Source organism: Desmodus rotundus, chromosome 3, assembly GCF_022682495.2.
Source record: "Desmodus rotundus isolate HL8 chromosome 3, HLdesRot8A.1, whole genome shotgun sequence".
NCBI classification, from domain to species: domain Eukaryota; kingdom Metazoa; phylum Chordata; class Mammalia; order Chiroptera; family Phyllostomidae; genus Desmodus; species Desmodus rotundus.
Window position 1 is genome coordinate 111,271,884 of NC_071389.1, and position 17,571 is coordinate 111,289,454.

Below are 17,571 nucleotides of genomic sequence, written 5' to 3' on the forward strand. Positions count from 1 at the left end.
AGTAAATGCTAAATGTGTTAACTATTATTACTGCTATTATTACCCTGAGCACTTACTTTTTGCCACTCTCATTCGATCCTCATCATAACCTCACAAGGTAAATCCAGCTAATGTCACTATTTTAGAGGAAGAAACCAAGGTTTAGACTTAAGATTACATAGCTAGACAGCAATGCACTGACTTTAGAGTTCTTTCTCTTAACCATTGTGAGAAACTAGGTGGATACTGTTAACAGCACATCATTCCTTCAACAGGTGCCTACTATGTGCTACGCATAATGGACAAAATGTGTGGGGAGAAGATAATTTTTATACACATGCACACATGATATGTCTAGTGGGTTCTAGTCACGGAACCAGGGCTGGTGCCTGGGTGGGGCTGAGAGCAGGCAGATGAGCAGCAGCAATCCAGGCTGCCCTCAGTCTGCATCTCCGTAGGGCAGTTACTTCCATTCCCAGACCCAGCAACTCCACCCACTTCCCAAAACACCTCCTGCAGACCTGCTTCAGCATGAGAGGGTAGGAGCTTGCTGAAGGTCACACAGACAGTGCCAGGGCTGGGACTCGATTCCATATAGTATTTTCTTCTGGAGACTGATTCGGAACACAATACTTTATCAGTCACCTGCCCAGAGCCGGGAAGGCAGCTATGTAGACATACTAGGTGCTCAATAAATGCAGCCAATTGACTACCCGTGCAGTTTCCTCTTTACTTTTTCTTTTAAAGCTTCCTTCTCACTATGAGCTATTTAGTGCTGCCCTCAGTGCTCTAATAAACTGATCCAAGAAGCCGATTCAAAATAAATAACAGACTGTGCAGTCTTTGTGAGAAACCTGTACCTGTTTTTGTGTGGTGGTGAACTCCAGGGAAACCTAGCTCCGTGCCTCAGCCTACTCCAGGGAATATTTGCTTCTTGCTACACACTGCCTACAACAGGCTCTTTGAAAGATGGAAAACATATTCCCCTAAGACCTGGGATCGCTAAACAGTTAATAGATTCCCAAGGGTTTTGTGTATTACTAGGATACCGACCGCTATCACAGGTCATTAAATATCTAAGTTTATGCTCAGGAAGCCAAAAAATAACCTAAGTTCTCTGTGCCTCACTTGTCTTCACAAATGCTCCTGGTAGGAGAAAGTTCCAGAAACCATTTAGGTATCACTCAGGTAAAATGAGAGTTGTACAGATTAGAAAGATTGAAATGTTAAACTGTTAGCAGCACGCGGCACAGTGGTAGTAAGTCTCCCTCTTGCTTTTCATCTTTGGACTTTTCTCGTACACTGGTTCCTTCTCCAAACCACTCAGTTTTTTACTTTCTCCTTTTATTTATTTTTTTTAAATCCTCACCCAAGAACAGGCTTATTGATTTTAGGGAAATGGGACAGGAGGGAGAAGTGAGGGAGAGAAGCATTGATGTGAGAGAGGAACATTGATCATTTGCTTCCTGTATGCTCCTACTGGGGACCAAACCGGCCACCTAAGCATGTGTCCTGGCCAGGAATTGAACCTATGACCTTACGGTTTATGGGATGATGCTCCAACCAACTGAGCCACACTGGGCAAAGCTCTCCTTTTTTTTTTTTTTTTTTTGTAAGGATTAGAGTAGGTTTGTCCAATTTGGGGGCCAGTTTTTATCAGGTCATGGCTAGCTATCCTTGAGTTCCTCTTTGGTTCCCACCAGATCTTGTTCATTTGTTGGTTCACTGAGGTTCTTCAAGCCAAATCAGGGACACAAATTCAGGCTGAGTGACTGTTGCTTCTTAGCTCAGCATCCTTGGCAAAAAGTGGGTAGAGTTGAGCCACTCACTCAACTTTCAGTGTGGTGCTCGTGATAATTCTAAGGAAGTTTACCTGGGAAGTTTTCTTTGCCAGGTTAGTCACTTTCATATTCTTGGCTTTCTATTTCCTCCATATGTCCTCTGGGGTGGGGGGATTTCAAACTCTATTTGACCCAGCAATGATTCTGCGTTGTCCCCACTTCTGGGCATGGTTTGGACCAACTGTCACTTCAGTCAGGCATGGTGGTAGGTGTGGATCAGCCCACTGGCTCAAGGGAAAGAGTGGTGAAAGAGATTGGGTGAGGGGGCAGCAGGTGGGGTGTGGGATAGAGGGTCTGGGGATGAACTTTAATCCTCTTGACCTACTTGTGCATCCTTAGTTCACATTCTGTTAAGCCAGCTATGAACAGGCCAGATGGAGTTGTGTCAATGAGGCCTGGCTGGTCATTTCACCAGTGACTTTAGCAAATTTGGTGAGACTAAGGACAGTAGAGATCTATGAAACTGATCATTTAGTGTCAGATAAACAATGTGGCTACTCGGCCCGGGTTTTCAGGAAGGGTGAACTGCTTCAGACATTCTGTTACCTTGGTCAGACCACATATCCTGATTTTGGGTTCAGAAACTATGGTCACTGACACATTCAGTAACTAGTTGACTTCATCACAGTTTCCCTTTTCTATCTATTGCTCTTTTCTTTGTAGACATAGAGCTGATGTTTTGACTGTGTGGGACATAAAAACCATATACTAACAAGTTTAATCAGCTATCCTAGGAGTCAGTGTTTCATTGCATTTGTGAAGGAAAGATTACCCTGTGGTATTGTGACTGATAGTAACTGAGCTAAAGTAGGTATTTTAACAGTCACAGTGCAGTCCAATGAGCAGAATCTTTTTTGTGAAGGTAGAAAACAAATAATGAGTGAGCTGACCACTGGTGCTCCTATTTAGCCTCCTTTCCATTGAGTCTAAATTTCTATTCTCAAGTATACTTATATTTGTTATTTTATTTTGTTTATTTTTTATTATTTCTTTATGCTCACCGAGGACATGCCTATTGATTTTAGAGAGAGGGGAAAAAAGGAAGAGAAAGGCAGAGAGAAACGTTGATGTGAGAGAGAAACCTCGATTCGCCGCCTCTGGCACATGCCCCTAGGCACGTGTCCTGACCCGGAGCTGAACCCTCGACATTTCTCACAGGAGGATGCTCCAACCAACTGAGCCACACCAGCCAGGGCTTGTTCATTTATTTTTAAAAAGTGGTTGCTATCTCAGAGGAAAGGGTATTTTTTTTTCCTTCCTTGTAGAATGTTAATAGATAGTACAGCAAAGGAGTGTTTAATGTGCTTGTGGATATTTCCATGTATGTTGATTGAATATTTTTTAATAAATGTGCTTAGAGTACAAAATTTAGTTTAAAAAAGGTATTTTAAACACATAGTCATTTTTTTAACATCTTCCATATTTAAAGCTGTGGCTAAAGTCGGGGTGGTGGGGCAGAGGCATGCGTGACACAACCTCTGCCTCTGCCTCTGCCTCTGAAGAGCTCAAAAGCTTTCCTCTACACAAGGACAGATTCTAGAGTTAGAACTGGTCTGGACCCAAACTGTAAGATACCCAGAGAAACTTGTTCTCTGGGCTGTCTCTTTAGACCACGACCCTGTTTCCACAAGAGGGGCCATTTTCATTTCTGAGATTCCAAACTACAGAATGCTACGTGACTGCCTCTGATACCCTGGTAACAACCTCACACATTAGCAGGTTATTTATGGGGTCTGAACTGAAGCCTGAACCAGAAGAGAAGAGACCTGGGTTCCAGTCTGGTTCTGCCTCTGACTTGCTCTGTGACCTCAGGCAGTGACCCCAATGTTTGAGCCTTCAGCTCTCCGCTGTGGGCAGTGCTGGGCTTGCTTAGGAGGGCTTCTCAGCTGCCCTAGGCTACAACAGTTCTTGCATTTTCTGTTGTTTTTTAAACCAAGGTTAAGTGAATGGATGGAGTATTACTTTCAAAGCTCTGACAGTTGATTGTTTCACCTCATCTTTCTGAGAAATGTGCTTTGAACATTGTCTGCATGGGTCTGGAACTCACTTTTCCTGAGTATACTCTAAATAATCAGCTCTCCCATCTTCCACACATTCTGTAAAGTCTCTTAAGTACTATAAAACTACCTCAGTGTGTCTGTGTCTTTTAATAATCAGCTATATCTGTATTTTATGTGATCCTGCTTTAAAAATATAATGTCTAAGTGGGTCTAAGATGGGTCCCACTTTCGTTTTAGGGATAGCAGTTATTCAGAGTTCAGCTATTGCATAGAAGCCTCAGAAAATCCCGAGTAAAACTGCCCCTTCTTCCACCTGTTCTGCTAAAGGAGTGCAGGGGTCTCACCCTGAAACAAGCCCTACCCTCTCACCACCAAAGGAACACCTGACCCAAACTGTCTTTCCTGGGAATTTGAATTCTGAGCAGAGACACATAAAGGTTAGCTGAGATTCCAATCACTGACCTAGTTCTTGGCCTTTGTGGGGCCTGGTTGTGAGGTTCTGTCTTTGATTCTGTGAGCTACTTTGTAGTCTTTCTCAAAATCACCTTTTCCCTAAGTTAGGAAAGAAGAGAGGGAGGGAGGAAGGGAAGGGAGGGAGGGAGGGCAGGAAGGAAGGAAGGAAGGAAGGAAGGAAGGAAGGAAAGAAAGCAGGCCCATGGTGCTAACTGCAACAAACTATAGAGAAGAACCTGTTTTTCTAGTCTTGGTTTTTAATTTTTTAAAAAATATTTATTTTTAGAGAGAGGGGAAGGAGGGAGAGAGAAAGAGAGCAAGAGAAACATTAATGTGTGGTTGCCTCTCATGCACCCCCCACTGGGGATCTGGCCCTCAACCCAGGCATGTGCCCTGACTGGCAATCGAACCAGCAACCCTTTGGTTCGCAGGCCGGCACTCAATCCACTGAGCCACACCAGCCAGGGCTAGTTTTGGTTTTTAGTTCCCAGTCTGTCACTGACTGACGTGGGATCATTCTACATATTACACAGCTGGTAACACATGCCACTGACCGGAAGAGTTCAAAAGTTCCAGGATGGTCTGTTGTTTGGTGAGATGACTCCACTGTCCCATCTTGATTTAGCTGCAATGTCAGATTGCACTGAAAGGTTCCAAATGCTTACTCTACGTTTCTGTACCTATCTCACTGAGGGCTATCAACCGAAAGTTCGTGGACAAGTATTGGCACCATGCTGCAGTTTCTCAGGGCCCAGGTAACTTAAACCTCTCTCTGAAGCTGGGCTATGTGGAAACTACTAATTTCCACACAGGCTAGTTGACTAGGACATCCCTGTCCCTGGGGAAAGCCCTACCCTAGGCCCACTCAGAAGTTCTGCTTTTTCTCTATACCTGTGCTTGGATTGCTCCAGTTTGATCCAACCCACCCAACACTCCTCCTCCTTCCACTCACTGCCCCCCAACTTCTTGTATTCTCAGTTAAACATGAGGTTTGCCACCATGTTTCTACTATGAGGACAGCAACCTGGGCCTGGCTGCCCTTGACCTTCAGCTCCTGCTTTTACTTCTGGAAGAATGAATAAAGTTTAGTAGTTTAAAGGAGAGTTCCCTACCAAAAGAAGAGAAAGCAGGGACACGGGCAGATACTTGTGCACACCCATGTTGATAGTAGCATTACTGACAAGAGCCAAAAGGTGGGAACAACCCAAGTGCCCACTGAGGGGTGAACGGGTCAACAAAATGTGGTATATCCCTACACTGGAATATGGTTCAGCCTTAAAAAGGAAGGAAATTCCGACACATTCTACCACATGGATAAAACTTGAGGACATTATGTTGTGAAATAAGCCAGAAGCAAAAGGCCAAATATTATATGGTTTTACTTATATGAGATATCTAGCAGAGTCCAATGCACAGAGACAATGTAGAATGGTAATTGCCAAGGCCTCGGGGAGAGAGGAAGATGGAGTCAGTATTTAATGGGTATAGAGCCTCAGTTTGTTCTGATGGGGGATGGTGGTGATGGTTGCACAACTGTGAATATACTTATGCCACTGAGTTGTTCACTTAAAAATGGTAAAGACAGCAAATTTTATGTTCAGTATATATATATTTAAAGATTTTATTTACTTATTTTTAGAGAGAGGGTAAGGAAGAGAGAAAGAGAAGGAGAGAAACATCAATGTGTGGTTGCCTGTAGCACATGCCCCACCGGGGACCTGGCCCTCAACCCAGGCATGTGTCCTGACTAGGAATCGAACCAGCGACACTTTGGTTCAGGCCTGCACTCAATCCACTGAACCACACCAGCCAGGGCATGGTCATTATATTTTAACACACACACACACACACACACACATACAAATCTCCTAAAGAAAGCACCTTAGAGGTTCTTAAAAGTTCCTTAGAGGCACCTTTGGATTGTGACTTTGACATCTGTGCCATTGTGAGTGCCCACAGGGTGCTGAAGACAGCATTAAGCTGGTTAATTTTTCAGAATATTAGTGCCAGTGTCTGTGGTTTATTCAATCTCTGGCCAGAAGACACCTAATCAGTTCTGATGATAGACATGCCAGGCCCCTCATGGAACCCTCCTTGTCATTCATTTATTTATTCGTTCACTCACTCCACATGCATCAAGCTCCTGATTTATTACCATGAGCATATAAAATCAGGCCCAGGTAATTTAACCTCTCTCTGAAGATGGGGTGTGTTGAAACTGGTCATCACAGTTGATTTATAGAGTGGGAGTATTTTAACAAACAGGATCTAGTTCCTGCCAGCACAGTGCTAATTTTCAACTTCTTCCTAATTTGGGGTCAGTTGAGCCCTCTCCAGACACCCCCACCCTGTTTTTTTTAACTCGGGTAACCACAGACGATCACTGTGCTGTGATGCACTGAACCTTGGACTGGCAATCAAAGGCCTAGGCTCTAGCCTGGCCTGAACACTGGCTTCCTTGGACATTAGACAAAGCCACTAACTTACTGTGGGTCTCTGTTCCCATCAGCAAAGTGTAAATAACTCACGGGATTGGGATAAAAATAAGAATGAGACCAAGACTATGAAAGAGCTCTGATGTAAAAACATTAGGTGGATGGATCATGGTGGGATGGTTGACTCAGGGCTGGGGGCTAGCATACACCTCAGGCTTCTACCCTTGGTGTAGTCTAACCCCTGAGATTCCAATCAAATGATATTTTGTGGGGAGGAAGAAAGCAGAGTCCCCACATTCCAGGCTTTCCTGTCCCATTCATCACCCCTCCTTCCCAAGAACAGGTTACAACAACCTCAGCGTGGCCTTGGCAAGCCACTTTTATCAGACCTCACAAATCGAGCAGCTGGCAGCCCTTCAGATCAGACAGTGGATCTTATTTGTTTTCAAGCCTGATGCAGAAAAGAAAAGGGGCTCAATAAGGCACTTAAAAGAGTGTGTTGTTCTAAGAGAGGACATCGTGGGGCGAGAGGGCTGAGAGGCTGTGGCTTCTGGTCCCTAGCCTGGCCCCGTGTTGCCCTAGAAAATGTCCTTCGCCTAGGGCCCCTCGTCCTTATTTCCATGTTGTTGTTGTTGTTCTCCTTAGTAAACAAATGGGTCTGTGTAAATTACTTGTTAAGAAATTTTTTAAAAAATGAATCAAGTGAAGTGGGTTTGAAAATTTTCGGCTCTATTATCTAGAGGTAGTGAGGTCTTGGGCAGATACGCACCCTCCTAACTGTCCAGGGCCTCAGTTTTCTCCTCTGTAAAATGGGAGTAATGTTAATAGCTACCTGAAAGGATGGCTAATGAAGATTAAATGTGATCACACATGTCAGGTGCTTAGCATGCTAACTGACCTGGGCAAATGCACATGTGTAAGTTGCTGAGGTTATTCTCTGTGACGTGCACATGGCACCCACCTGTGAGTGGGTGAAGTGGTTAATGTTGGCAGAGGGCTTTGTAAAGTGCTGTTCTCTGCCCAAGACTGTTTTGGCATTTTACTGTAGTCACCCCACAGTCTTCATAATTAACATAATTATTCTCCTGTCCTGCCTCAGTAGCTGGCTAGGTAATGCTCTCTTTTCCATTTTTTTCAAAGCCACAGGCCCCAAACCTTATTCTTTCCCTCTTCTGGACTTGTTTCTAGTCTTCATTTTTTTTTTCCCTTCTAGTTCCTATTCTTTCTATAACACCTCTGTCCCTGAATGTCCTCCAAGAAATGGAACTATGGAAATCCACCCTCTCCTCAAGTAGGGGTGGAGCCACCTCCACTAGTTGGGAAGAATTCCTGGGGTCTTGGGCCTCCATTGCTCCCTCCTCCCACCTGGAAATCAGTAGAAGAAGGCATTGTCCCACTGTGGCCCCAACCACTCTCAGAGCTTCCATGGGCAATGTCAAATTTGCAGGTGAGTCCTGGTGAAATTTCCACCAAAAATTCCATTGCCATCTTAAAGAATCAGGGATTTGCTATGTCTATTTTGCTTCTTCTGAACTCTTTGGGGCCCCGAAGACCAGTTCCCTTATCCCAGAAAATGGTTTCCAAGCGTTTTGCCTGAAGTTCCTGCAAGTCTGGAAAATCATCGAGCCACATCACATCATTAGCACCCAGGTAGCCCTGCTGTCTAATGTGCGTCCCCATTGCATAATGCAGAACTCACTTGTGTCAGCCCTGCGTGGGGCATAGGTGTGAGTGCCAGTGCACACACACGAGTCCACAGGCGTGTTGGTTCTTTCACCTGCCGTGACGTCTGCCCTAACTGCACTGAGGAATGGATGGGCTGAATATCTCTGTTTGTACCACTATCCCAGCAGTTGGCAGAGTACTATGTGTACAACAGGTACTCAATAAATGCCTGGTGGTCGCCTCACTCATTAACTCTTTCCTAACCTACTGATTGCTTACTCCTGACCACCACCAAACTCCTCTTTGAAAGACTCCTGGACAAGCAAGGATCAGCTCACATCTTTCTCCGTTCCAAAGTTTGTCTGTGTCCCAGTCTAGAAAGAAGACTGGGAATGACAAGCCTAGTGGGTTCAGAGGGACTCTGAAAGCACCTGAGTGGTCCTTGTCCAGGTCAATCGGAGGATTAAAGCACCTTTTCAGTGGCTTGGACCTGTTTTAGAAATCCTAGACCCTGTTGCCTCTAGATTTTCCTGAAACCATCCCATTTCTTCAAGGGTCTTCAGTCAAAATTGCCCTTGGCTAGAGCTGTGTTTGTGGCTGTCATCGTTCTGTCACTGACTAGTAAATGGGACCTTAAATGTTGTGTGGTTTATTTTTGTTTTATTTGTTTTTTGTAACAATGATGGTGCCCCGGGGGCCTGGCCAAACCTTCTGGGGCCTCTACTGATCAAATCCACGGCTTGGGCCATGGAAGGCTTCTGAGCCTGTGTGCAGACAGACCCTGTTTCCCAGAGCGGCTGCAGCAGGATAGAAAGGGCGTTTGCCCTCTGACTCCTCTGCTCGTCTACCCTCTTAAAGTTTCATACTTGAGTCTGGTGTTTGGGGGGGCAGGAAACTCTGCCAGCAGGGCTGAAACATGAGCAGATACCTGGCCCAGCTCAGATGCCCTCTTTTGGGCCCCCTTAAGCGGTATTCATCAGGTACAGTCCCTTGCATTTCGCTGACAAGCCTGGACCTGCCAGCAGCCACAGCCATTACAGCAGCTCAGGTGCTGGCTTGGCAGGGAGAAGGGGAGCAGCTGGCTGTTCTTCTAGTTCCTGAGCTTGGTTATCAGCGGCAGCAGCTTGGGGAAGGGGGAGGTGGTGGAGGAAGAGGCTAATCAGGTCCTACCCATCTCAAGGAGGAGTTGGGGAGACCTCAGAAGTCCACCCCTCTCCTGCTCCTCACTCCCCCTCCCCTCAGCACCTGTGCAATGAGGGAGAGTAGGATGGAGCTAACCAAACCACATACAATCCTTTGGGCCAGCCCCTGCTCACAGACACACAGCTGGGTTGTTTATCTAAGATTGGAAAGGAAGAGGCTCAGAAACCAGGAAGAGGGTAGCAGGCCTATGCTCAAATGTTTCTTGTCCAATTTTCTACCTGTTTTGGGATATTTGGGTCTCCATATTCCCTCTTGCTTTTCTTTGGCTCTTCAGAGAGTCTTAGTGGCCAAAATGGAGTAAACTGGTGTGTGCATGAAGCAGGTGTGGGTAGATTAGTGGGAGGTAATTGGGAAGGGTCAGGAAGGGGACTAAAATTAGTACCTGACACAGTAAGTAATGAGAGTGTGGTAGAGGTGGGCAAATGCTCAAGTGTATTCAGTAGAGAGTAATGGATTTAAGGTCACAGGCTTTTGCCCTGAGTTCACATACACTGGCGTGTGTCACTTAGCACCTTTGTGACTTTCAGCAAGATTTTAACTTCTAAACCTTATTTTCCTGAAGGGTTGTTGGATTAAATAATCTACATTTCATTTCATATAAATATAAGTGTCCATATGCCCGACACATAAATGTTAACTGTTAAGGTTACATTAGCAATAATTTCTCTTGCATCAAGTTCCCTGGGATGTTATGGGCTGGAAAGCAAAGGTTAAGCCACACAGCCATTGGAGCTTGGATTGCCTTAGAGACTCCCTCCCAGGTCCCTGGCGTAATCCCTGGCTGTCGGTGCCACCGTAGGTTTCTGGTGGAGTCCGGGCCCTGCTGGTTTCTAGCCATAGCAGCTTTGTTCTGCTGAGGATGTGTGACTGGCCCTCACAGTCTGCTTTTTCTGTCCTGGGACTCAGTGCTGGTTCCTGGTATGTGTGGAACTATGGCCTGAGTGTCATGACCTTCTGTTCCCAGACAACCTCCTGTTCTCTAGAGCAGTGGTGCCCAACCTTTTTGGCACCAGGGACTGGTTTTATGGAAGACAATTTTTCCACAGACTGGGGTTGGGAAGATGGTTTCAGCCTGATTCAAGCACATTACATTCAAGCTCACCTCCTGCTGAGTGGCCCAGTTCCTAATAGGCCTGGACTGGTACTGGTCAGCAACTCAGAGGTTGGGGACCCCTGCTCCAGAGGTCCAAGGGCCGGCTCAGTCTCTGTTCAGCTACTCTAGATTTCTTCATTTTCCTCTGTTCCAACACTGGGCTTCTTAGCCATTGTCTACATTCACCCTGGATCTTCGGGTCCTTTATACCTGGTAGAGCCTATGGGGCCAGCTCTACTGGGTTCCCTCCTCCTTCAACCCCATGTTCCTAAGGCCCCAGCAGGCTCAGGCCTTCCCCTCTTGCACAGTGTGTTTTGGCTCAGGAGCTCTGCCCCAAGGCTGGAGAGAGAGCTTCAGAAATACTATTCCCATTGCCTCTGCTTCCTGGATGTTACCCTCCTGCCCCATCCCTAATGCTTCTACTCCTCTTTCAGGCATTATTCTTGATGCCCCATCCTAGGTTCCCTGTCTTAGTAAATGTCAACTCCAAACTTCCAACTGCTGGGTCAGAAATCTTTGAATCATTCTTGATTCCTTTCGTATATCCAATACATCAGCCAGTCCCGTCAGCTGTACTTTCAAATCCTTCTTCCTGAGCAATGAGAGAGGCTTCCTTTCTTCTCAGTGTGAATGTCCCTGTTGACATGATACATCAACTAGAGAATCAAACCAGAGGTCAGGAGAAATGAATGCAAGTTTCAGACCTGCAACACTGTGACTAATAATAAAATGATAAATGGCAGTGTGTTAAGTGCTTTTTATGTCTGAGGCACTAAATCCTTTACATGGGTTGTCTCATTCACTCTGTGACCTTGAGCTGGTGACCTCTGTCTCTTCATCTTAAATGGAGGTGACAACAGTTCACAGGGAGGTTTTGAAGATGAAGTGAAATAATGTACATGAGAGTCTTTGAAAAAAGCACCAAGAGATATACTGTATGTCATATTTTCACCAAAGACCCAAGATGATCATCTTCAGGCCTTTAAAGAGTCCACATTACACAGAGGCGGGATGTTGGCAAAGTTCCGGCTGATGGTGAATTTGATAGCCCAGCTTTGTGAGGGCAGAATGTGAGGCCCATGGTGGTGCTTCATCTGTCACCTGAGATCGGGGTGTCTGTCTCCTGGCACAAATGTGACACCTGTTGCAGGAGAAATGGGCCCTGGCAGCTGGCATTCTGGGAAGAGAGGTCTGGCCAGGAGCAGGAGGAGTTCACTTACTAGAAGGCAAATGACAAGGTTAATAGTTAAATCAGCACATTCTTTAGCTGCATGATCCCCCAGGGGGCTCAGCAATGCCTGGGTATCTGATGGCTGGGTTGATATAGAGGAAAAGGCAGGAGAAAAGGAAATACCAAATGCCCAGCCCAGGGCTTCATGCTTAATATGTACTTGGTGAGTATTAAGTATGTGTATGTATGTGTGTGAAGTGTGTGGGGAGATGGATGTGGGACAGAGGACAGAAAGCAGAGCCCATGAAACACAGGGAGTATGATCTTACTCTACTACTGAGTCACTGCTGGGCCACAGTCCGCTTACTTCTCTGGCCAGTGAGCACAGAGAGAAGAGCGAGAGAGCTACTGGCCACTTGCAGTTCATAGAATTGTAAACAGGCTGGAACTCACAGCTTTCAACTTCCAAGTCCAACACCCCAAAGTCAAAAGTTGTTAGAGGAAGGGAATGCTTACTGAGTACTTACTGTATGTGACAGACACCACACTTGGTCTGGCACGCATAATTTAGTCATCACAGTGGTCCTACAGGCGGGTGTTTTTATCCCCACTGTCCAGATGGAGAAGCCAAGGCCTAAGTGGTGGGTGTACAATTTGACCTTTCTGACTCCAAAGCCTTGCTTGTCTTTCTACTTCTATTTCAAAGTTCTCAAATGGAATTTCCTACTCCGTTGGTTACCAAAGGCTGGGCTGTTGACTTTCCAGATATTTCAAAGCCATCCAGACTCACCTGTGACCCAGGGACAGGACATGGTCAGGTTTAACGTCACTGATCCCCATTCCCCCACAGTGGGTTTGTCCTTGTTTACCAAGAGAGCCACCTTCTACCTTCTTTTGAAGAGAAGTAGAGCTGGATAGTAATTAAAGGTAATAAAGCCATATTTTGCTTAGTACTATCACTACACAGGAGACAGACTTCAATATAGAACTGTGCTCAATTCTGAATATGGCAAAGACAACCAGGGGTTAATAGTCAAGAAGCAGAGTGAGTGGCTCAGTGCATGAAAAATTCCTAAGAGGAGACATCGAGAGTATGGGGAGTCTTGCTCACAAGATTTAATAGGATTCTTTCTAAACTCAGGGCTAGGCAGGCCAGGGACAGCACCCAAGGACGAGGCCTGGTCTACAAGAGGACTCAGAGGAGGCTGTCTAAGGTTTGGTCAGGGAGACAGTCCTTGTCAATCCCCAGCAAATGCCAGGAGAAGACATGCTGAAGGCCCACAGTGGTAGTTCACTGACCTTGGAGTAAGTTGTCTCACTTTTGGTGTGACTTTCAGAGTCAAAAGAATTTGACTGGACTTGAAAGCTAGCTATGAGAAAGAATGTGCATCTGAGATATACTGTAACTTCCATTGATAAGGCAAATAGCATTTTTATTATTATTTCCTCACAACTTTGTCTGAAGTAGATTGTTTTTACTCATAAGCACAGAGTCAAGGAAGAGATGACTTAGTCATTCAGAGGCAGAAGCAAACAGGGCCTGCCCTCCCCTTCCCACAGTGTGACTTATTTTTTCCCCAGTCACCTGAGTCCCCAAACACTAGTAAGCAGATGTTTGGGCTTTGGAAGAGATGGGGCTCTTACATTAGATGTGGCTGAGTTGGGATCAGCAGGTAAACAAACAGCTTTCCCCTGAGCTCATCCAGAAATGCAGGGCGTAAGTCTGGGAGCATTTGTCCCCTTTCTGCCTCACTCCCATATCCTCACCTCACTTCACTGGCCCCAAGTGCTGCTTCCCCAGAACGTCCCCCTACATGAACTAATCTGACTGTTGTTCCCGACTGCCAGTTGCCCAGCCATGGAAACAGGAGTGACCTTGATGGCAGAGGGATAAACCTGCGGAAGTTCCTATAAACATAACATGAGCAGAGGTTTGATGTCTGTGCAGAAACCCAAAGGCGCAGATCCACAGCTGAGGCCTCTGCCCCCAGGGCTCCTCCAAGTCTGTGCCAAAAAGTGCCCACGGGAGAAGAAGTAGGTGGAATGAGAAAACACTGGCTTGTGAGACAGAGAGGCGCTCTGTTCTGATCCTGGTTTTGAAACAACTAAAAGTCACAATTTAAACTCTGTGACCTTAAACTCTGAGCTTCTCTTTTGCCATCTGTAGAATGGAAGTAATCAGACCTGGCCTATCTTGTAGATTCTTACAAGTCTTGAGTGAGATCAGGCCTATGAGATGCTTAGTGCACACTAAAGGGCCACACAAAACTGCGTAAGAAAAGCGCCCCCATGGCCCCCAGAGTCAGTCCCCTCCTAGAGTCAGTTACATAAAATTTCACACAAAAATTTCTATCCACCTTCTGTGTGCCCATATTTGTGAGTTGTGCTCTTTCCTCTGCGTCTGGTCAGCTGTCTGTGTCTCTTCTGGCACCCGCAAAGGGGTTCCTGTGACACTTCTGCTTCCAGCCAGCTATTGGTTCCCAGGGATTGGAGATGTTAGTCTAACTCCTGTATGTGGTGCCTGCTATAGTATCATGGGAGCATCTGGAAGGAGCTGTTGGAGGCAAAGTAGCAGCTCATTGAAAATCCATCTGAACACTTAGGTTCTAGTCTTACCCTTGTCACTATTTGCTAAGTGGGCCTAGATAAGGCATCTGACCAGCCAGGGGCCCATTTCTCTCATCTGAAATGACTACATGATCTTGAAAGCCCCTTCCAGCCCTGGCTAGTGTATGGGTCTGGTCATGGCTAACAGTGGTTTGGCCCCACGTGTTCAAAGTCTAACAGCCATGCCTAAGCCATCCCCTGACACATAGTCAGTAGGCTCTGACCCCCCAGTGAATAAAGAGCGACCACTGAAATTTGATCCCCCCCACCCTCACCCTAAGCTTAGCTCCTTGCCTTTTTGCTCGGTTGTGAGTGCATGCATGCACCCCAGCAGTTCCCTGTGCCCCCTCACTTTCATCATAGTTTGGCTTTAGTCTTCCGAGATGTGTGCAAGCCAACCAATTCCAGAGCTGCCGGGGTGCAGGCATCAGTAGTCACACCCTCCAGATCAATCCAGGAATATCTAGGCCTCAAATCTTATCAATTTGTTTGGCACACACCAAGTCCCAGGCCCACCCTTTCCTGCCTCCCCCAGCTCTGGTTCCATCCAGCAACCCAGCGATTAATGTTGTGCAGTGGGAGGGGGCAGAGGGCTCCCCAACTAGACAGCGCACTGTTTCCCTGGGCTCAAAGGAGAGGGGATGAGCTGGAAAGGGAACTTGTGCAGGGGAGAACTTAGTCCCATTGTCTGTCATTTCCCACAGCAGCCTCTGAGAGAAACTGCCTCTAACGGCAACTGGGGAAGAATCAGCCCAGTGGGGAGAGTCAGTCTGGTGGGAGGACAGTGCTCTGTTTTCACCTGGCTTGGCTCCTTCTCTCATGTGTGGAAGACAACATTCTACTGGATATAAGCTCATTTCCTCTGTCTGCTCAGTAGACCTTGGCCATGTTTATAACTATCTCCTAACACCACCAGTCACTTCATGTCCACCATTTGAAGAGGGTTGTGGAGCAGGAGAAGGAAAGATGATTACTTCTATTATTCTTCCCAAATCTTAGAGATTTATGAGGTCTTCAGGTGTTGTTGACCTTGTTTCTCTCTTCTTTCCCTTCCATAGGGTATGGCAGCTGGAGAGAACTGGCCAAGGCTCTGGCCAGCAGGAACATTCCAGCTGTGGATCCACATCTCCAGTTCTACCATCCCCCGAGGCTAGGCTCCCAGGTACGCGGCAGGGCCAGCCCATTTTCCCTGCCCCTGCATTAACATGGTGCCTCAGGGCTGCTTCCGCCTTACAGCCTTGAGGGAAACCTGCTTTTCTGTGGTAAGAGAGGCAGAGGAGAAAGCGTCCCTGGGGTGGCAGCCTGGCGTTAGAGGACTTCCTAGCTGAGTGGGTAGAGATGTGCATCCTGTGCTCCTCAAAGCCTTTGTCTCACTGTGCAAGATGCCCATGTCTGACCCTCCAGGTATGTGGCCTTCACCCCCAGCATCAACTGAGGGGCTGAGGCAGGACCAGATTGTCCTGCCTCTTGCCAGCATTAACACTGGGCTGGTACTTTAGTTATGATCTCAGGTCCTTGCTTCTAAGAGTCAGAGGTGATGCAATAGACGACCCCCTCTGCACCACACCTCGCAAATAGCTGGGGGATGGATTTGTAATGGAGCATTTTTCCTAGTGTTTTTTTGACCAATGGTCTCTAGTGAGACAAGAGCAGTGGTGCAGTGAGGGGGTGGGAGGATGGAGTTTAGGGAAATTGGGATCCAGTTTAGCCTGGGACCCTGAAGTTGAGCCTAGAACAGACATGGATCCCCAAGACTGGACCGGGCCAATCTGAACCTGTGGGCTTGCACAGTAGGGAACTGTTAGGATGTCCCCAAGGGGCTCCCACTTGTTAGAACAAATGAGTGACAAATATGGGCAGAGTCCTGAGGGGATTTAGAGGAAGGGAGGGCAAGGTCCTTGCCCTCAGGAGAGCCTGCTCTAATTAGAAAACAGTTGTTTTCCATATGGGAAGACCGAAAAAACTCAGAAAGTAAAAGAACCCCAGGAGTATACATTGCTGAAACTGCAAGGAGGTGTATATTCCTGAGGGTTATAGTGTGGGTGGTAAATGGACTGTCCACTGCATGGAAAAGCTTCGTGGGCCAGAGCTATGTCTCCTGACCTCTGCTTCCCCAGAGGTACTTCCGAGGGGCCCCAAACCTTGTTCTTATCCTAATATTCCCACCAAGTTCATTCTTTACTCTTCTGCCAGGACCAGGACTTTGAGCGAGATGGGAGCAGTAACAGCAGCTATCTGAAGTGGAATAAGGCTGTCCCCTGGCTCTCAGAGGTAAGGGACTCTGCTGTCCCTGTTCTTTGAGAGGGTTAAAAAATAGCTTTTACAGATAATTCCAGAAACCACCAAAAAAAAATTTTAAGATTTTATTTATTTACTTTTAGAGAGGGGGGAAGGGAGGGAGAAAGAGAGGGAGAGAAACATTGGTGTGCAAGAGATATATCCATTGGTTGCCTCTAGCACGCCCCCAGCTGGGGACCTGGCCTATGACTCAGGCATATGCCCTGACTGAGAACTGAACCAGCGACCTTTTGGTCTGCAGGCTGGCACTCAATCCACTGAGCCACACCAGCCAGGGCCAGACCACCAAAAATTTTTTCAAGTGGTTATTGTTAAATATTTTTATCTAACTTGAAAAAGATAACAAGGGTTCCTGGCTCTTTTGATTTTCTTCCTTTAGAGAAGGAGAACTGACATTTTCTGTGGGCCTACTATGTACCTGGCTTTGTGTATCATCTCATGTCAGTTTATGACCCTGTAAAATAGTACCACTGTCCTTAATTTATAGGGGAGAAAAACAAGGCTCAGGGAAGCCATTGACTTCCATGTCCACGCCTGTCTAAGACATATGCTTTCCAAAGTGTCTTTCTTGGACCATTAAGTCCCATAAGATATTCCAGGAAGGAGTCCATTGTTAAATAAAGTTTAAAAGCTATATACTGCATCCACTTCTTGGAAATATACATTAGCACATGAAAGTTTCTGAGAAGTTCTGCCGTAATCTGTTTAATTTGGTTTAGCTCAGCATGTACCAAACTCATGTGCCTCTTGAATTGCTTTTTTCCATGAAACATCTATTAATAGTCTGTGAAACCAGTGTTTTAAGAAACATATACTAGGAAACCTT

General features: G+C 46.3%; 1 protein-coding gene across 1 annotated transcript in view; it reads left to right on the forward strand.

Annotated features, from left to right (window-relative positions):
- B4GALNT3 (beta-1,4-N-acetyl-galactosaminyltransferase 3) overlaps nt 1-17,571 on the forward strand; it is a 104,375-nt gene that overhangs the window by 61,724 nt on the left and 25,080 nt on the right. Inside the window, exons 2-3 of the mRNA XM_024567410.4 lie at nt 15,506-15,609; nt 16,641-16,718. Coding sequence (XP_024423178.2) covers nt 15,506-15,609; nt 16,641-16,718 — 182 coding nt within the window. The remainder of the gene's footprint in view (nt 1-15,505; nt 15,610-16,640; nt 16,719-17,571) is intronic.